This window comes from Babesia bovis, assembly GCF_000165395.2.
Source record: "Babesia bovis T2Bo chromosome 4 map unlocalized Chr4_1, whole genome shotgun sequence".
Classification (NCBI taxonomy): Eukaryota; Apicomplexa; class Aconoidasida; order Piroplasmida; family Babesiidae; genus Babesia; species Babesia bovis.
Window position 1 is genome coordinate 424,809 of NW_026261571.1, and position 17,618 is coordinate 442,426.

The 17,618-nt window shown below is 41.0% G+C and overlaps 10 protein-coding genes across 10 annotated transcripts; 3 read left to right on the forward strand and 7 right to left on the reverse strand.

Moving 5' to 3' along the window:
- Positions 1-97: 97 nt before the first annotated feature.
- Positions 98-1,116, reverse strand: BBOV_IV005700 (Ribosomal protein L13 family protein). The gene is made up of 6 exons (XM_001610449.2): positions 1,009-1,116; positions 840-972; positions 598-766; positions 499-563; positions 406-464; positions 98-368 (listed from the first exon to the last, which is right to left on the reverse strand). The coding sequence occupies exons 1-6, from the start codon at positions 1,092-1,094 to the stop codon at positions 158-160; spliced, it is 723 nt and encodes a 240-aa protein (XP_001610499.1). The 5' UTR covers positions 1,095-1,116; the 3' UTR covers positions 98-157.
- An 18-nt stretch (positions 1,117-1,134) lies between these two features.
- Positions 1,135-2,814, reverse strand: BBOV_IV005710 (uncharacterized protein). Its single transcript, XM_051767343.1, has 6 exons — positions 2,598-2,814; positions 2,467-2,559; positions 2,210-2,432; positions 2,104-2,175; positions 1,599-2,067; positions 1,135-1,558 (listed from the first exon to the last, which is right to left on the reverse strand). The coding sequence occupies exons 1-6, from the start codon at positions 2,742-2,744 to the stop codon at positions 1,195-1,197; spliced, it is 1,368 nt and encodes a 455-aa protein (XP_051623264.1). The 5' UTR covers positions 2,745-2,814; the 3' UTR covers positions 1,135-1,194.
- A 37-nt stretch (positions 2,815-2,851) lies between these two features.
- Positions 2,852-4,274, reverse strand: BBOV_IV005720 (uncharacterized protein). The gene is made up of 7 exons (XM_051767899.1): positions 4,122-4,274; positions 3,845-3,985; positions 3,620-3,809; positions 3,526-3,584; positions 3,391-3,488; positions 2,991-3,350; positions 2,852-2,955 (listed from the first exon to the last, which is right to left on the reverse strand). Exons 1-7 carry the CDS (start codon positions 4,243-4,245, stop codon positions 2,893-2,895), a joined length of 1,035 nt encoding a protein of 344 aa, XP_051623265.1. The 5' UTR covers positions 4,246-4,274; the 3' UTR covers positions 2,852-2,892.
- BBOV_IV005730 (Sec23/Sec24 trunk domain family protein) lies at positions 4,273-7,667 on the reverse strand. The gene has a single exon (XM_001610452.2). It carries the CDS (start codon positions 7,405-7,407, stop codon positions 4,333-4,335), a length of 3,075 nt encoding a protein of 1,024 aa, XP_001610502.1. The 5' UTR covers positions 7,408-7,667; the 3' UTR covers positions 4,273-4,332.
- Positions 7,668-7,959: 292 nt separating this feature from the next.
- Positions 7,960-9,769, forward strand: BBOV_IV005740 (DEAD/DEAH box helicase family protein). The gene is made up of 6 exons (XM_051767252.1): positions 7,960-8,200; positions 8,236-8,388; positions 8,424-8,855; positions 8,889-9,171; positions 9,207-9,422; positions 9,457-9,769. The coding sequence occupies exons 1-6, from the start codon at positions 8,020-8,022 to the stop codon at positions 9,737-9,739; spliced, it is 1,548 nt and encodes a 515-aa protein (XP_051623266.1). The 5' UTR covers positions 7,960-8,019; the 3' UTR covers positions 9,740-9,769.
- Positions 9,770-10,112: 343 nt separating this feature from the next.
- On the forward strand, positions 10,113-11,248 carry BBOV_IV005750 (uncharacterized protein). The gene is made up of 4 exons (XM_001610454.2): positions 10,113-10,209; positions 10,248-10,544; positions 10,580-10,959; positions 10,994-11,248. Exons 1-4 carry the CDS (start codon positions 10,153-10,155, stop codon positions 11,196-11,198), a joined length of 939 nt encoding a protein of 312 aa, XP_001610504.1. The 5' UTR covers positions 10,113-10,152; the 3' UTR covers positions 11,199-11,248.
- Positions 11,249-11,444: 196 nt separating this feature from the next.
- BBOV_IV005760 (putative small nuclear ribonucleoprotein F) lies at positions 11,445-11,958 on the reverse strand. Its single transcript, XM_051767573.1, has 4 exons — positions 11,860-11,958; positions 11,733-11,823; positions 11,593-11,698; positions 11,445-11,558 (listed from the first exon to the last, which is right to left on the reverse strand). Exons 1-4 carry the CDS (start codon positions 11,872-11,874, stop codon positions 11,522-11,524), a joined length of 249 nt encoding a protein of 82 aa, XP_051623267.1. The 5' UTR covers positions 11,875-11,958; the 3' UTR covers positions 11,445-11,521.
- Positions 11,959-12,418: 460 nt separating this feature from the next.
- Positions 12,419-13,725, forward strand: BBOV_IV005770 (dUTPase family protein). Its single transcript, XM_001610456.1, has 3 exons — positions 12,419-12,728; positions 12,764-12,900; positions 13,527-13,725. The coding sequence occupies exons 1-3, from the start codon at positions 12,449-12,451 to the stop codon at positions 13,587-13,589; spliced, it is 480 nt and encodes a 159-aa protein (XP_001610506.1). The 5' UTR covers positions 12,419-12,448; the 3' UTR covers positions 13,590-13,725.
- Positions 13,210-15,729, reverse strand: BBOV_IV005780 (uncharacterized protein). Its single transcript, XM_001610457.2, has 2 exons — positions 13,853-15,729; positions 13,210-13,776 (listed from the first exon to the last, which is right to left on the reverse strand). Exons 1-2 carry the CDS (start codon positions 15,557-15,559, stop codon positions 13,600-13,602), a joined length of 1,884 nt encoding a protein of 627 aa, XP_001610507.2. The 5' UTR covers positions 15,560-15,729; the 3' UTR covers positions 13,210-13,599.
- Positions 15,727-17,491, reverse strand: BBOV_IV005790 (Rhomboid family protein). The gene has a single exon (XM_001610458.2). It carries the CDS (start codon positions 17,159-17,161, stop codon positions 15,767-15,769), a length of 1,395 nt encoding a protein of 464 aa, XP_001610508.1. The 5' UTR covers positions 17,162-17,491; the 3' UTR covers positions 15,727-15,766.
- Between the last annotated feature and the right edge of the window lie 127 nt (positions 17,492-17,618).

Here is a 17,618-nt window from a genome sequence, read left to right on the forward strand (position 1 = left end):
TTTGGATGTGTAAGCATACACACTACAAATAGGATAACCCGCATCGTATGTACAGAGTTTCGTATATTTAGATTGTGCGTTTTATTTGGTGACACAGTAAAATGTAGACATCAAGAACCGTTATATGACGTCTCCGGATTTGGCTCGGAAAGCGATGCTATACGGTGTATAAGGTGAAACATTCGAATACACTTCCGCAATTCTTTGGTCCTTCCATCATCACAACCGGTTGTAACTGTTGTTTAAAGCTCTTAGATGTAGCAATGGAATTTACGATGTCGCTTTTCGCCTTCTCTGGCACCACTGGTACTACTACTTGAGGTATATTCCAATGAGGGTGTAAGGCACCGCCATAGACAAACAGTCGCCTACATAAGGTATATAGATGGTGACATGGGTTAATACCTGTACCAAAATGGGCGTAGCTTGTTGCGTGGCAGCATACGCTTGACAGCAAGGTTTATCTGCAAGCTGCATATACATCCTTTAGGGACCTACGATCATAGCAGGGTTACGGGCCATCATAGTTTTGGCAGTAATTATTTTAGGACCTTTTGGGTGCGCTACAATATTCATTTCCAAAAATGAGAAACATACCCTTCCGATCAAACTTGTAAACCTTTGTATCCCAGCTGTGGCCGTTCATTAGTACTCGTACAGCATTAACCACGATAACATTGTCTCCGCTGACCTTAGCAGAATCATACGTTGGTAGATGCTTCCCTTGTAGGATGACTGCAATATGCGAAGCTATTGCTCCGACAGTCTGCATGCTCAATTAGATAAATCTACAGATATTTTATAGCAATCATCCATGAATATTGTCCACAACCACATACCTTCTCTGCTGCATCTATTATGTGCCAATTACCCGTTGGAGTGTCTGTCACTGTAACTACACCTAAGCTGCGATGCGCCGGAGCAAGCGGCGACACAGTGGGCATATTACCGTTGAGAAATGGCTGCGATATCCTGCGTTTTCATTCGATTAACCTAATTTGCACGTACCATTGCACCTTTGCAAAAGGGTCGATGTTACCTTCATGATACCCTTGTCGCAGCGAGCGCGCAAGGGCTAGAATAGACAGTCGCATGATACATTAAGAACATAAAAAATGTGTTCCATAAGAATCATGAGGTGTGTATAATAATTAATGGGGAATTAGTCGGACCTAATATGTTACTATGTGTAGCTTACTTAAGACGTAAATATTTTACTCCATCCATGATATCGTATGATCCCACTGAACTCTTCTCTGCGACCTTCTTCCTCACATTCTTAAGGGCTTCTTTATTTTCTTTTTTCATACGAGTAATAAGCGCCTTTGCTTTCTTAACAGCTGCTTTACGTGCACGTTTTTCTTCCGGTGTTTCATTAGGTTTTCTGGTGGTGATCACTTGCGGGAGTTCTATATACTCCACATCATCTATAGGTTTAGGTTGAGCTTCACTAGGTTCACGCAGCCCGGCTTTTTTAATACGTCGAACGACGTTGGTTAATACACGTTGCGGATGATTGGTGACATTTGTATATTTCGTCAGGACCGTTTCCACATCCCTGTTGAAATTACACATTAATACAACACAGAAAAACCTACCATTGTTCAGATTCATCAGATGAGTCTGGGAATTCATCATCATCGCTGGTGTCATTTTCGTCCGTTAATTCGGCTAACATAAGTACAGTTTCCTTCGTTGTTCCATCTGGATCCAGCGAGTCCATTGTTATTTTTTCGTCTACTTTATTAGCCCATCTAGCATAGTCGTATGCTGCTGAAAGCGACTCTAGCATTTGATCGTCACCGTCGTAGATCTCATCGTCATAATCAATATGTTCCTTTGCTTCCTCTCCATCATCCGAGTGCGATATGTTTAGATTGCAGTCGTTTCCCTTATTAAACGCTCCTAGGACGTCGGGTAGCATTGGCTTATATCCACCCCAAAGAAGTTCATTGTCATCAACGAATGTACTAGGGTCATCATTATCCATGGCTTTGGCTACAAAATCGTCATCTATATCTTCCAAATCGCCTTCAGATTCATCTAAGGCTTTTAATACTTCAGCAACTGAGCTATATTAGACTCGGTTTATATACTTCTCACCATCAGTGTTACCGTTATCGCGTTGTATGTTTGACCCGAGAGAAGGGAAGTCGACCGTACTATTTAGATTCGCTGACGAGATTTAACTTATAAAGTTACAACATACCAAAGCGTGATGAGGTGATGCTATCCGGGTTTAATGCCGGAATGAAATTCTGAGGTGTAATAGTGGCAAGGTGCTTGCTATAGTCATATCCATCTTTGGGGAAATAACAATCATCATCTAGCTCTTCATCCGTAGGTTTGTGGCTTTCGTTATATGTTCCGAATTTAATGGCATATTTTTGATATTCTTCATGAGAACCATATATTTCTGCGATTAGGGATTCCTAGACATAATAGTTCAGAAACAAAAAATCCTACTCTTTCAGGTCCCACAAGGTTAGGATGTATACCGAAATCTGCCGGGCTAATGATATCGAGTAGTTCCTTAGGTATTTTGGCAGACTCTTTTTTCTGTGTAATCAATGTAAGATCGATTCTGCTAGACCCACTTTCATAACTGCATTTGGTGTATGTTTCAATACAAGCGTGCGTTGCCATGGGTTCGCAGAAGTCCGTGGATCCGATGCAGAAGCTGAAACGAGCTTGAAGGTGACGCGCTTGGACCCTTTTCTTGAAGGACGATCATTATCATCCATTATGCCGATAGTTTATTGAAATATGTTGTGGATAACGCTATTAATATAGCCCATGTAATCCCGGAATTAATAATATAAATTTATATAGGGACAGTTAAGTGTGCCATTGGAATCACGGAATTTTATTTAAGAACGCACACACATTTGACTAACAATTATAATACTGTTGGATGCTATCAAAATTTTCAAAATGTTCCAGATATCTTCGTGTCTGATATATGTATATTTTCATAGAGCTGAACTTACTTCCGCAATGAAGAGGAACATCGCGTCACACCAAACATCTCGGTTGCGATCAACGGCCTTTAATATAATATCGTGTGTACCTTTTTGTGTGTAATACTTGATATAGAAGCAGGTATAGTCGGTTGGATGACAAATTACCGTGCTTATAGATAGTATTGAAATATAACCGTGCGCCTTTTTGTCAGCACGGCATTCTGTTTTGGAGCTCCAATAGCACCACTTCCACGTTCCTTCCGTGAGTAGAGCTTTGTAGTACCGCATTTGTTGTGCACCTCCTTCTTTTGCGATAAGTGGTCCTTCCAGTGCCATGGAAAACAAATTTAGCTTCTCATGTTCGTACAATGCACTGTCTGATGTCAGCTGCAAACATGCCTTAATAGATGATTAACATGACGCTTACATCTGTGTTGATTTTATGCCCTTGTTCTTTGTATTCTTGTGCGCATAAAAGTGCCTGCTGGAGTACAAGACCATCAACTATACTGCGGTGCATTTCAACTGTTATGTAATGAATACCGTACAATGGCAAACATACGCTTGTGGAACGACAGTTTAACTCGACCCAAAATAACTCCCGCTTCTCTCAGCATGTACCTTGTATAGTCTTATCGGTATATAATAAAACATACCATTTGTTTTTAGGACAGTCTCTTAAAATGATATCCCTATCAATATTAAATGTTATCGTTACTATATGCTTTCTTGTTACAAATTGTTTTTTGTAAAAAGCCAAGTCAATCGTTGTATCTCGCTGATTTATTACGGTAGATACACGACTTCCTACATTTTCAAGGATACCCTTGGCACTAGTAGGCAAAGCTAATGTATAGTGTAATGCCATAGATATTACATACCTGTCGTAGAAACGACCTTGTTGCCTACTCTCAACTCAGCAACCGTGTTATAGCAAACGAATGATCCTTCAACTGCGCATATTTCCACTATCAGCTGGAAGCTTCTATGGCTATGAATACCGGTGTAGTAGCATATTGAAGCTGCAATGATGAATTATGTGACCAAGATTAAAAAACGAAGCAAATGGAAAACAGACGCTTACACATTTACATTATTAAAAAAGTTGCTTACTAGTAATGCACTCAATATGTACAGCCATCTACAATGGATACATACCTAAGGGTTCATATTCCGTGATTGATGGTATTAATGAGGTTAGCTTACCTATCGAGTTGGTAACACACAGCTCGACGTTGCGGCAACACAGACGGCCAATAGTCCTGCCTGTGAAGCCTAGCATAATTGTGCAATATTATTACGCTTAAATATTAAGAGTGGAAGTTGACCAGATCATGTTGAGATGATGCGCGACCCCTTGCACAATTATCTAACCGATGATATCATCGATAGTGTGTCTAATCGATTTATGGACTTCTACAAGAAAGTTGACATAACTGGATACCTCTCCCATCTCATCTTCAAGTAACAACAGTTTGATAAGTCGATGATGGCGGGAGGAGTATGGGAGTATATGCAGTCCTAGGTATCGTCCACCTACATGGGTTGATCTCACGCGCTCTATGGCGTCTAACATGTTACGACCTGTTTCAGTATCTGTTCTAACCTCCAGTTTGTTAGATGTTTTTTCATCTAGTAGCAAATCTTGTCCGAACAGTTCCTGCAATAGTGGCCATTTAACATGTGGTCCAAAGTAGAGAACCAGCTTCTGGCCATCGTCAATTAGGTATATGCCATCGCTGTATATTTGAGTAACCGTTGACGGTATGGGTGCGCAATAGAAATCCCATCCACCATCCATCGTTGATTCTTTGTTATCATAAACGCTTCGGTGTAGACAATAGCAACGGGAGTATAGATAGATAGTCTCCTGTATCGGAGCCTGTAGTATGCGTAGCATCTTTGTCAAGAATTCGGCACCTTGCTCCCCGAGGTTGATGATCTTCATCAGTGCGTTCAGCAAGCACAGTATACTCTTTATGTTCTCTGGTAGTATAAGTTGGTTTTCCGGTGTCGAAGGTGCGCATAGTTTACGGTAGTTTGCAAGGAAGAGTACCACTTCATTTGTTACCTTCTGCTTCGTGTTCTTATTTGACCTTATCATTTCATAAACCAGTTTCTTCGCGTAGTAATTTATTATAGTATCAGCACATACGTTCTTGAATATGTTGTGGATATTGGTTGACACTTTGACTGATTGTGTATGGACTCGTATCAGTTTCTTTCCAGTGATGCTCGAATTGTACATACAAGCAAATTGAACATACAGTTGACGCCTGTCACTAACTAGATCATCTACATATAAGTGGAAGCATATTGCAGTATCCGGGGACAGCCTTGGTACTTTCATTGTTGACTTATCAATGTACGATCTCATGTTGTGGAACGAACAGAAGCTCCCAAGTATGTATATAGGTTTGCTTGTACGCAGTTTAAGCTCACAGTTGTAAGCGTGAGGCACTGTGAACAATCGTGTAAAGCTGTGCATTATTTTAGGGCCACATTCAATGGGATTGAAGGATGAGAAGTAGGCACCCCAACCAGCCGTCTGTTGGCTCATGTACATTAGCGGTATATCTGCAGGCATGCGTTCCTGGGCAGCACAAATGTACACATCCACGGCGATTGCGTTTTCATAACACTGGAGTATCATTCCATCATATACGATCTTCATGGTTTCATCAACGCTGAATTCAGTGGTCAAGCTGGGTTTTTCGCAGTGCCCCAATCCCAACTCTGGTGGCTGTGCGTAGAAAATGGAGACGGTGCCTGAAAGATGCGCATCTGCCAATAGCGAGATAGCAACTGACAGAGCAAAGTTTCCACATGATAGTGAGCCTGTTGGTGGGATTGACACCTTAGTGATGTTATCCAAATACTCCAAGACTTCTTCGATGTTATTTCCCGTGAATTCTACAAATAGTTCCTCAAAACATCCTGGTGAAAACAATTCGTCAACTTCAGATACTACATTTACACTAAAAAAGCCATTTCTCCGGTCGTATAAATGCACCACGCAATCATACGTAATGACACAAAACCTAACGGTTCGTTGCATATCCTGACACGTTTGGAATACTGGCCTCAATGCCTCCAGTACACAATTCTTAAGTCCGATGGAGCGTGAAGTAGAGGTCGTATCTATGGCAATGACATACGACGGTAATGTGTTGATTTGTGTTGTCGGCATAATCTGTGGCCAAGTAGGGTCCTCTGGGATGTCATGGTTTAAGCCCATCATACGCATTGGCGATGAGATTGTGCAGGAATCCGACATCATGCCGGCCGTAGATACACTGGTTGGGCTGCTTGATCCTGACGTGGACCTATTTGGCGACTTAGATGACACCGAACTGTAGGTGTAATAAACGACATTGGAATTATCCTCAGAGCGATTGCGCAGTATTGGCAGTTTATACGACAGCTCGTTAGCACGCACCATTAGCGATGAAAGCTGGGATGTTAGAGTGCCATCGTCCTCTAGGTTCTGGATGTAATATCGTACTGGTGCAATAAAATCTACACTCGGTTGCATCACTGGAGCTACTGGACAATTCTTAGAAACTTCTGCCTTTAATTCAGCAAGGGCCCTGGATTCAGGTTCAGTCAAAGTGAACCCAGTGTAGCAAAAGTTGCATATACGGTAGTCGAGTCTTGCATCAAGTTCCATGGCTGGATTAAAGTATGCTTGGCATTTTGGGCAGCGTATTAAATTTTGCTTCGATAGTTCACATTCACCTATAGCCGATACCAAATCTACCATGGGGATGCGTTCCTTCACTTCTTCAGCAAATGGTTGCACAACCACTGCAAAAGGTATGTTGATCCTTCTTAGAGTGTCTCCGTATATAGGTATTTCATTCATTGTCAGGCTAACATAGGTTTTCTCGCACATAGGAGGCAGCTCGTTTTCTGCTGGTTGATATGTCGGTAGTAATGGTGTAACGGGTTTAGTCGGTTTTACTTCAGACTCTGGTTCTTCAACGTTGGTTTGTGGCCTTGGTACGTGCCTATGATCTATTTTGGTAGATGTTATTGGTCCATAAGTATATACAATCTTTTCTAATTCACGATCAACGTATTCTATTTCATCCGCTGAGTAATCGCTCCCGCTGCTTATAGTGCGACGTCTTCTCTGTGAATCATTGGATGACGGCACTTGTAGCATTTTTAACCCGGATGTAGGTCCTGTCACTTTTGTTATTGGAGATTGGGTAGCTTTTAGCGGGGGTTGTATGACGTTAGGTAATGGAACTGTCACGTCGGAATGACCAGAATCATCTCGCACTAGCGTTATGTTACCACTATTTGCTGACATCAACTTCCTGTGTACCATGGCGTGGTGACTTATGTGACCACGTTTACGCATATGATGACCCTTAGAAGCGCGATTATCAACATGACCGCTTGGTCGCGGAGTTTGATTCGAACCTCCAGTATCCATGGTAATTACACTTTGTTCTTGGCCTTTATTAGATAAACATGTTATTTATCAACTAAGTGATGTATAACTTAGAGTCTTCGGTTGATGAATCCGAAAAAGCGTACTTTTAAGGCAGCCGATGCTTCGATATAGGAGAAAGCGCCTTTCATACACAGCACTTCCCACTGGATTATAAAGGCGACGGTTTACAAAGCCCAAACAACCCTCTTATAACTCCAGTTATCTTTCTATAATCTATGTAATCGTAGGTATATGTTGGCCGTTGTAATAAAACGCTTTTTTGCGGTCTCCGTACATAAACACCTGTCGTGCAAGAACACAGGCCTTATGCTATAACAAATTACCCTAGGAGGCTTAATCCAGCAACAAAATCCACCTTTTACGATACTTCGTTAGATAGGATTGTTATATCTCTGTGATTTGTATGTTGTGTGTGATGCTTGCGTGCGACCTTTCGATACGGGGCGCCATGATACCCGTCCTTTTGTTACGCTGATAACCTACATATCAAATACACACATAGCTATTCTAATGGTATATAATGTGGTATTTTTTTGTTTTCTAGTATGTTCTATACCGCTGTCTAAATGCACATCTTCTAGGTGAGCTGATATGGCGCCATCAACGTCGCAACCTTCCAGTGCTAATATAATACCACTTTGGGTCAATCGCATAAAACTCATAGAAACAGAGAGTACTGGCAAGTCTGCAAGGGATTATTTTAAGGAATGGAAGGTCCATCCACATTTATTATTGCTTCTTGAACGTCATGGTATAACGGATCTATTCCCAGGTACATCGTTATTTAGCGACATTTATGTATTTCAGTCCAAAAGCAGGTAATACCATGGTTGATCAATTGCGATGTTTTGGATCGTTTTTCTTCATCTGCTTGTGACATTGTTATTACTGCTCCAACAGGTCAGGGTAAAACATTGTGTTATCTGTTACCTATAGTAAACAGTATAGTAACCCACAACAGTAGGTTATATAGCTTCAATACTATTTTATCGCAGGAAGGGGTCTCTGCGCGTTGATATTAGCACCAACAAGGGAGCTGGTAAAGCAGACATACGACTTTTGCACGTGGTTCCTTGAAGATGACGCCAGCGTTTATGACCTTAAAGGTGGCACTCTATTAAGGGCTCATTTGTGCTACGGTAGCACATCATTTGTCGATGATCATACATATTTATTGGAGCATTCACCTCAGATTGTACTGTTTACTCCTGGTCGTTTTGTAGAACATTATAACCATCGCAATTCATCATGTGGCAAGATTCTTGACTATTCCAGCATTAGGTGGATGGTAATCGATGAGGTTGACATGTTACTATCGCAGAGCTACTTTAATTGGACATCTGTTGTCACTTCAATATCACGAGAGTGTCAAGAGAAGCAGTCTCTGTTGGACACAAGTTTCCCAGTAGTCAGGCCGCAGAAGATATGTAGGTTTAGGTTATAAAATTAATAATTTGCAGTGGTTTCTGCTACAATTCCTACAAAATCAGCTGAAATAGACTTAATTCAGTTAAACAGGCCATTATTAATGAAATCTAGATCTCAGGCTCTTTACAGTTTACCTGCGAACCTGACCCAATGGTACATAAAGACTACTAAAAACAACAAGCCATTGGTTTTGGCGAAGTTACTGTTGCATATCATGGCAAATGGCTCCACTGGTGACAAGACGATCGTATTTTGCTCATATCGTCAAACAGCACACGCCATGGTTCGTATGCTGGAATTATTTTCAATACATACGTATGTTGTTATTTGAGAGGTTAATTTTTTATTAGGGGCCACAACTTACGTTCTTTAGAACTCAGTGCAAGCTTATCGCAGAAGCAGCGTCACGATGTGGTGGACATGTTTCGTAAAGGAGATAGTTTTTGTCTAGTATGCTCTGACGTAGCATCTCGTGGTATGAACTTTAGCAACACTCGGAACGTGATAAACTACGACTTCCCTACTTCCATAGCTAAATATATACATCGCATCGGTCGTACAGCTCGGTAGGTGTATTGAAAATATTAAAGAAATATCCAGTGCCTATGAGAGCGGGAATTCATACATTTTGCTTACTGGGCAGCAGGTCGTTGGATTTCAGAAATTTACTTCTGAAATTCAGGTCGGCCCTGAAGACATTCACCAGCTTTGGGAGAATCACCTCCTTGAAGGAAAACACGACGATGATTTGAATAAAATCTTTACAAGCATTCAACCATTGTTGGATCAATGTCTTATGCTTGAGAAGAAGGGCAAGATACAGCATGATGCAGCATTACCATCTAATTGGACATCACTCCTGGAGCAACCTGATGACCCTTAATTATCAGCATATATCTTTTACATTATGTTTTACGTGGACTGCATTGTGCTAAGATTCGTATGAATTCCACTGATTTATCACTATCTTAATCGCAGTATATCAATGAAATGAGTATTGGTAATTATTATTTATGACAACTACACTTGTAACTATAGTAATCCTCCATGGTAATCTGAATCGCTCGGTGTCTAAAAGTACAGGACTAAACATTCTAATACACACCTTTCTCAAAAAGAACCAATTTGCTCATGAATAGTGTGCTAGATTATGTCATTATGATACAAATATGTAGATAATTCTATTATATTATTTCGATTCGCGTGTCTTGTGATTATTGTAGTGGATTCCATGGATATTAGGTAGAGACGATTCGATATTGGTTTATAGCAACTTCAATATATAATATGCATTAAATGGTGGCCATACTTTTATTTTATTCCGCTTTAGCGGTTTTGGGCATATTAAGAGCGGTAGGTGTAAATATACTCTTGGTGAATCCTCACCGCAGGAAGGACACACATCGCCTAGATCCACTTACACCTTTCCAAAGCCTAGAAGTATACGTGGCACGCTGTTACTACGTGATGTATTGAACTCTATAAACAACAACTTTGGAAGGAAGATCAACATTGCAAAGAGGTTCAACCTAGGCAAATTCGAGTTGCGGTGTTCACTACGAAGTCGTGACATTGACTCTTGCAGCCGTCTTGGCAACCAATTGGTACCTATTAACTTTCGGGGCTATTCTGATGTTGAGAAAGCAAGATGGGAAGACTTATTTGATGAAGTCGGCTTAGATGCAACGGTAAATCACGTGCCATTTTGTATAACATGTTGTAGATTATGCTTGATAGCCAGTACGTGTGGAATGCCAGACTTTCTGTGGACATACCTCGTGCTATGCGTTACGTTGCTTATAAGAGAGGTGATGCACTAACAACTGGTTTGGTGGATTTCTCAGAGACCATAAAAAGAATAGCGTTTCTTTACAAGCATAAAGATCTTTTACTTCAGGTACATCATGCTCCACTCACTAAGGAGACTACTTTTGACATTTTGAAACGTTGGGAGGACCTATACGTCATGAAGAATAAATACATCCATGTGACCCCTAAACTCCAACTGATCATTGATGACGGTATCAGCCCAAAGTCAAACATGTGCCTTGCAATTGAGCGTGGTAAAGACTTTATAACTCCTATTATATACCCATTAGATAAGTAGGTCCTAAGCTCTGTAATTCACATGTTGTAGGAAATTTGAGCTTATGGCGGAGAAGACCTTAACTGATGGCATTAAAGCCAATGTATTTTGGAGTAAGGACAATCGTGTATATATGAATTTGAGTATAAGTTTACCTTGGGGAAAGAGGGGTTGGCAAACATTGTCATTTAGGTTTGTCTTCCCTGAGGTTAATCGATCGCACGTTCATTTGTTGAACGAGGTTTATTTACCTTAATCGCATCACAGTATTTTAAGAAATATAAACACAGAAATGATTTTCAATGCGTGGTTCTGTAAAGTTTGGGACAGGTTTTAGTTTTGTAGATTGTATAACCTATTTCTTGACCATATATATCACAGTTTATTGTAATGGTGTCAATAAAGTGCCTTACACAATAATGGCCCGGTGACGATTGATGTTGAATCATATATAAAACAATATGTATTACCACTTCCATATTGCGTAGCATTCCATTGCTTATGCAGTAAATATGCTAAATTATATAGCTCAGTGTTGCGATTTCAAATGGGTTTATATTGGGATATATAAGATATTAGTTACTCAGCAGCTCGAATGTGCAAAACATTGTTACACCTATTGAAATGTGATACACAATTCCATAGCTTACCTTATAAGAATTGTACCGCCGAGGGTGCCTTTCATAACTCCGTTTTCCCATTCTTCGGCATTTTCGAGCTCAATATTCATATAACTGTCAAATGACTTTAGGAATCCTGAAACATGTGACTGTAGCTATTCAATTCCTACCTTTATATTCCATTCCCCATTTTAAAGTTACAAATACGTTTTGTCCGACCAGTTTAGCAAGGAAGGGCTTTGGATTTAACGGTGTAACAGCCTGTTGAATATATAAAGGCCTTTTTCGTACTATCACCTGGGGGCGATCCATGGCGTTGCGATCGACGTTGGATTTCGTTCTGTATGATCCAACACGCTGATTATACAATATATATGAATCCCTGTATTTGTTTATACAAACTAAGTTGTAGTTAGTGTTGTAGGATTCCCTAGATACTTGTTCCTTTCATCCCCAGATAGAGCCACAAGCGTACAGTAGTTATATTATCACTGTGTATAAAATCCATGAAATCAAAGTACATTTTCACGATTCACTTCAGCTCATAGAATCGCATATTGAAAATAAATGCTAAGCAAATGTCTTTACCTGAAATGTGTGCTGTAATCTATAACACAGTTGATTTTACAAGGAAACACACATTAGTCATTTAATAACGTTGATATACAACATATAAAATGCAGGTGTTAGTCAATATAACAACGTACTCTCTATATGTTAACATTAGCTAGTTGATTTTCAGCATACACACCGTATATTGGAAGGATAACCACACAACACTTGTTATAATTCTATTATGTTTAATAGATTTATCTGCCAATCCGTGAAAAACCCATATATATTAAATCCGGTATTCCTCTCAGGTTACAAACGCCTACATATCAAGATGATGCACATAAAGATCCTTCCTCGTTCTCCAGAGGTAGCAGAGCGTTACAAGACACACAAGTCTTATTATCCAGGTGACTGTGGCCTTGATTTATTCTGTCCCGACACTATCACATTAGCTCCTAAGAAGACCACGGATGTGGTTCTTGGCGTTAAGATTGCTGCATACCGTGTGCATGATAAATCAGAGATCGGATCTTCTTCCATGCGCAATGTTGGATGGATCTTAGCACCGCGTAGTAGTATATCCAAGACACCTTTGCGACTTGCTAATTCAAGTAGGTGTTATCTCTGTTTGAGTTATGATTCTTAGTTGGAATCATTGATGCTGCTTACCGTGGTGATATCAAGGTTGCTTTTGACAACATTAGTGATGAGCCTTACACTATCCAGAGTGGTGATCGTTTGGTTCAAGTGATTTCCTATGACGGTGAGGAGATATCTTACGAGGTATGTCGTTGCCCATTCCGTATTGCCATGCCTCCCATGAAAATAGTATATAATTACATTATGCTTTACGTGTATTAGCATGTTATTTTATATACTTGCATAGCACCGGCTGATATGACGGCACAGCCGTTTGCAATAACTACATTGTTTGCTTATTGGTCGGTAGCGTGACATAAAACGTGGATTTATATATTTACATATGTTGACACAATCGTTACTTTTGGATATATCGAAATTGGGTCAACATAGATGTATTATATATAATGTGCGTTTTATAATGCGCTACGTTACCGTTGTTTTATACACCTTTTGTGACACGAAAGTGTGGTCTTCCTATATCTTGCGTGTATTTCCACAATAATGTGTTGTTATACTCGTGTTTTTTTGTAACTGTGTTTTATGGATACTGCCTGTGTAATTATCCTTTTTATTATACCTTTTAAATATTTTGTCTTGCATTGTATATTTTCCAAGTTTTATATTCTTTTATGATGCGATGTTTGATGGTATCTCGTCAAGAGAGCCTATCAGTTATAAAATATATGTTTCATGCTCCATTTTGTCGTGTTTTTTTGATACAATCTTCGATGACATGGATTATACTTATCGTTTTAAACCTTTTATAGTTAGTAAATGAGCTTGATCAAACTGAGCGCGGGGAGAAGGGTTTTGGTTCCACTGGACGTTAAAATATTTCTTCTAATTTTGTGCCACTACTTGGGCGCGGCGTTTTCTGCGTTCCTCTCTGGCGTCGAATTCTAGTACTGACGCCCCCTTGCACGTATCAGGCAACAATTTGTACGCTTTAATGCATTTTATTGCACTAGTCTTCAGGCGGCACTTCCATCGTGGGCCGTACAGATGCATCATTAGATCCTGCATTATATTACAACATATATTGCGACATGTTTGTCCGGGATAGAGTTGGGACACCTATTCTAGTTTAACATACCCTGATTTCGATATCGGTGAGTCCGGTGTATTCAGCTTCTCTAATAGCGGTAGCTACTTCTTTGGTCTTGATTGGTTGGGACATTACCGAATCCGGTTTGACAATGTGCTCCAGGTCGTCCAACAGGTCTGCCATAAGTTCATGAGGTATTAGTTCCCGCCATCTTGGCAATAGCATGTTCATCAAACCCTCTGTGCATCCTACTATAACGCGTCTAAGATCGTTCCAATTAGCCTTCTGGTAGCAGAAACATTGGTCAGTGGATGTTCCCATGTCTACGTGGTTGGGTTCATCCTCTACGTTACAATAATCACAATCTGGTTCGTGGACACGTTCGGTAGAATCGCTATCCACCTCGTAGTGTTTCACAAGCCCGCAACGGAGTGGGCTGGTTAGCAGTACTAGCGCTTGTCGTGGGAAAGCATCAAAAGCGCTCAAGCCAACGGAGAACAGCTTATTTTGTGTCAGCTGATCTGCCGTTGGATGTGACATCATAAAGCTAGTCATGATGGTATAGGGCAGCATGGCACTGAGGAGCGTGGTAGCAGAAGACGCTGATAGCGACGGGTTAACCCAGAGGCCCTTCAAATCGCGTCTGTTACTTTCCAATAACTCCACCACTGCCCATGCCACCGTTTTAGTGCGGCGTACAAGACCAAATTCGCTAGGGCTTACAAACGCCTTTGTGCTGACAGATATGAAGATCCCTTTAAAATCGGGGTCTGTAAAATCATTTGCCAAAGCTTCTATTTGATTGATCACTTCCTCTCGTGGCTCAACCATTGAGAAGGGTGACTTGGCGTTACGTGACTCATTGCAGCTATTGTACCGTGTGTCCAAAAAAGTTCGTGCTCGCATCAGCTGCTCGAACATGTGGGTATATTGGCGTGTAACAAAGTGATAAGCTGGGTAGCAAAGCACCTGCTTAGAATCGGGCAATGTTTTTCTTATAGCATTTTCAGCTGGAAGTTTGCGCACCTTTACGACCAAACCGTGACGCTCAAAAAACATTTCGCATTTTCGTCTCACTACTTCCAGAGGAGTACACATGAGATCCTCCAATTGTTCCTCTGCTAAGGTTGTGCTCGTCTCGTCAATTAGAGTTACATCACTGCCAAAAGATCCGTAACATGACGAAAGGAAACGTTCACATTCCTCCAGAGTAGTCGACGAATATTGCGAGTTAGTTGTTGAACCGTCCTCGTGTCGAATTAAAGAGTCTAGCGCATGTTTTAGTGTCAATTCTGTTGGCTCCTGTTCGAAATTAAAATGTTGACTTTTCTCGTTAGTCTTGCCGAACAGTCGACTGAGCACGTCGGATACGGACACCAGGGACTTATGCTCCAATGTTCTATTTGGAGTGTTTACTGATTTACATGCACGTTTACGACTGGGCGAAATCTCAGAACTGTTGTTGGCCACAACATCTCCAACCGGCTGGGGAGTGTTGTCACTGTTTACCTCCGCTGCGTTCGGCGGTAAATATGCCCATAGGCAAGAAGCAAACTTGGAACCGGGGTCTAATATTGTTGAATGCTGCCTTTTTGGCTGTGCTGACCTTGCTGTCAACGATTTTTCCAGCTGCTTCCAATCGGCGGTGCCAGCAACATTTATCAAGTCAACTGCCGACAAAGGCTTGACTTTTTTGGTCATTCCACGCAGACGCTGCGCGATTAAATCCGCACACGCGGTGACGGAATCCGTCATGCTTAAAATATTACACCACACCAGCAAACGTTAACTTGGACGCCGATTTTAGGTCGACCAGTGGTGGGTGACACGTTTTAAAATATTATATAAATAGCATATTAATATCGATGATTATATTTCACAAGATCGTCCGTGACGAAACGATTACTTGTGAACAGCGTACATTACCCCAACAGTCGGTGCACGCGATCGGGGACACGCAGGTCACGTCGTCTCAAGTAGGGATAATGCAAATATCGAACCCACGGGCACAACGAGGAGCGTAAATGAGCATAAAAAATCGACAACAAGGCTGGGGATTCCACACCAAGTCCTACCTATAAGTCGATTGTTTATCATAGTGCCCAGACAGAAACCCGCCAATGCTGATAGCAGGTGGGTAGAGAGTAAGATCTTGGTCACTGCCGCTATTGTCTTTGCGAACAATAAACACAGAAGGCTGACAAATACGTTGATTAGGTGCTGATGCTCTCGATCTATCAGATAAGGGAACATGAAGTATCGGCTTAATAAGGCACCTGCCACTCCCCAATCCCCTGCGAATCCATTAGCTTGTAAGTCCTCCGGGTTGACCCAGCAAGTTCCCAGCATACCGTAGATTGAGCACAGAAAATAGACAAACAGCGTGATGCATGGCCCGTGAATGCGTTCAAGTACCGAGCTGAACCTAAAATGCATGATTGTGCTAATAATAAGATGTCCTCCTGAATTATGGAAAAATGTGGAGCTTATTAACCGATATATTGCAAAATCCTTCTTGAGCAGCTCACCGCTGAATGCGCCGAATAGTATGCCATCATGTTCCTCTGTGCTGTCAGGGTGAGTATGGGAGTACACCAGCCTAACTATAAATAATGTCCACTGTGCGAATGTAATGAGTATCGATACTCGGAATATACGAAACCATGGAAAAAGGTTATTCCTTAAGAATGCAACCACTTCTTGTGTATTCTCCCATATACTACGGAGTAATGGTTGCTCCTCGATACGGCTTCCGACCATATACACTACATAATCCGATAAAGTGTTACTTTGCTCCACTTCTATATAATGAGCATCAGATCGTACTAATTTGGTGACTGTTCTGCGATCCATGAACCGCTTGATTATATTCTGGGTAGGGTATAAGAAAATATCCTGCATTGACGTTGTAGTTGGGCTATCAGCATGTGCTACATAGCGATTAACACCTCGAGTAGAGCTTTCCGATGTCCTCGAAGTGTCAGCACCTTGTTCACTGTCAGTTTGTTCATCAAATATATTGTCGAAATAATTCACTGGGTAATGATCAGCGCTTGTGCAGTAGCTGCAACTGACGTAATCCCTCCGTAATACATCAAGCCGTGATATGCTCAGTCCAAGGTTGTATGCGCTATTAGCACAGCGGAGTACCTTGACAGGACACGATCTTTGGTTGAGTAGATTGTTGAACTGTTCCACACACATGGCCAATGACTTATCAAACTCTACTGTATACTTTCGTTGCCTACTTACTACATTCTCCAACCCAAGGTCGTCCTCATCCTTATGGGTGTCACAGCTTGCATCTTCCTCTGGCTTATCGCCATCTGGAAGGTTAATGGTGATGTACATAGGCATTGCTACACTATGTTAGGCCCATTTCAACAGCGTAATTCTAGATTTTTGGCTGCAACGCGCTGCAAGTATCGATGTTACATTCCCCGTTAGTCCACTGAGTGCTACATTAGAGTAGTTGGCAATGGGATTACGATAGCGCCATTAATACTCACATACATATATCGTTATATACCCTTGATGTGTGTAGTTACAAGCGGATATAGAGCGAGCACATTAGATACAGATAATGTAATAGACTATATGTGCATGACGGTCGATTATGCAATTAAATATTGTTTGTACTTTATCTTTGTTAATACAGCGATATATAATATATTACGGGTTATATTCTTGTTGCAGTTCTGAAGATAAATACCACATATATGTGGCGGTTAACTATCGTCCAATTGTATGATAAAACCATTATTCCGCATATAGTATGTTATATACTTGTATCGAAAGATATTGTGGATATACT

Bases quoted from the DNA above. Each gene is read 5' to 3' on its own strand.
- BBOV_IV005700 (XM_001610449.2), bottom strand. From the start codon at position 1,094: ATGCGACTGTCTATTCTAGCCCTTGCGCGCTCGCTGCGACAAGGGTAT. The intron at 767-839 runs GTATGTGGTTGT...TTGAGCATGCAG, and splicing joins TAATAGATGCAGCAGAGAAG to ACTGTCGGAGCAATAGCTTC. The intron at 465-498 runs GTAGGTCCCTAA...TGCAGCTTGCAG, and splicing joins CCCGTAACCCTGCTATGATC to ATAAACCTTGCTGTCAAGCG.
- BBOV_IV005710 (XM_051767343.1), bottom strand. From the start codon at position 2,744: ATGGATGATAATGATCGTCCTTCAAGAAAAGGGTCCAAGCGCGTCACC. The intron at 2,560-2,597 runs GTGGGTCTAGCA...TTGATTACACAG, and splicing joins CACCAAATGCAGTTATGAAA to AAAAAAGAGTCTGCCAAAAT. The intron at 2,433-2,466 runs GTAGGATTTTTT...TATTATGTCTAG, and splicing joins ACCTTGTGGGACCTGAAAGA to GAATCCCTAATCGCAGAAAT.
- BBOV_IV005720 (XM_051767899.1), bottom strand. From the start codon at position 4,245: ATGCTAGGCTTCACAGGCAGGACTATTGGCCGTCTGTGTTGCCGCAAC. The intron at 3,986-4,121 runs GTATGTATCCAT...TCATCATTGCAG, and splicing joins CACGGAATATGAACCCTTAG to CTTCAATATGCTACTACACC. The intron at 3,585-3,619 runs GTATGTTTTATT...AGACTATACAAG, and splicing joins GACTGTCCTAAAAACAAATG to GTACATGCTGAGAGAAGCGG.
- BBOV_IV005730 (XM_001610452.2), bottom strand. From the start codon at position 7,407: ATGGATACTGGAGGTTCGAATCAAACTCCGCGACCAAGCGGTCATGTT.
- BBOV_IV005740 (XM_051767252.1), top strand. From the start codon at position 8,020: ATGGCGCCATCAACGTCGCAACCTTCCAGTGCTAATATAATACCACTT. The intron at 8,201-8,235 runs GTACATCGTTAT...TATGTATTTCAG, and splicing joins TATAACGGATCTATTCCCAG to TCCAAAAGCAGGTAATACCA. The intron at 8,856-8,888 runs GTAGGTTTAGGT...AATAATTTGCAG, and splicing joins AGTCAGGCCGCAGAAGATAT to TGGTTTCTGCTACAATTCCT.
- BBOV_IV005750 (XM_001610454.2), top strand. From the start codon at position 10,153: ATGGTGGCCATACTTTTATTTTATTCCGCTTTAGCGGTTTTGGGCATA. The intron at 10,210-10,247 runs GTAGGTGTAAAT...TCCTCACCGCAG, and splicing joins TTTTGGGCATATTAAGAGCG to GAAGGACACACATCGCCTAG. The intron at 10,545-10,579 runs GTAAATCACGTG...AACATGTTGTAG, and splicing joins AAGTCGGCTTAGATGCAACG to ATTATGCTTGATAGCCAGTA.
- BBOV_IV005760 (XM_051767573.1), bottom strand. The intron at 11,699-11,732 runs GTAGGAATTGAA...CACATGTTTCAG, and splicing joins ATGGGGAATGGAATATAAAG to GATTCCTAAAGTCATTTGAC. The intron at 11,559-11,592 runs GTAAGCTATGGA...ACATTTCAATAG, and splicing joins GGCGGTACAATTCTTATAAG to GTGTAACAATGTTTTGCACA.
- BBOV_IV005770 (XM_001610456.1), top strand. From the start codon at position 12,449: ATGATGCACATAAAGATCCTTCCTCGTTCTCCAGAGGTAGCAGAGCGT. The intron at 12,729-12,763 runs GTAGGTGTTATC...TATGATTCTTAG, and splicing joins TTTGCGACTTGCTAATTCAA to TTGGAATCATTGATGCTGCT. The intron at 12,901-13,526 runs GTATGTCGTTGC...AACCTTTTATAG, and splicing joins GTGAGGAGATATCTTACGAG to TTAGTAAATGAGCTTGATCA.
- BBOV_IV005780 (XM_001610457.2), bottom strand. From the start codon at position 15,559: ATGACGGATTCCGTCACCGCGTGTGCGGATTTAATCGCGCAGCGTCTG. The intron at 13,777-13,852 runs GTATGTTAAACT...AATATAATGCAG, and splicing joins TCACCGATATCGAAATCAGG to GATCTAATGATGCATCTGTA.
- BBOV_IV005790 (XM_001610458.2), bottom strand. From the start codon at position 17,161: ATGCCTATGTACATCACCATTAACCTTCCAGATGGCGATAAGCCAGAG.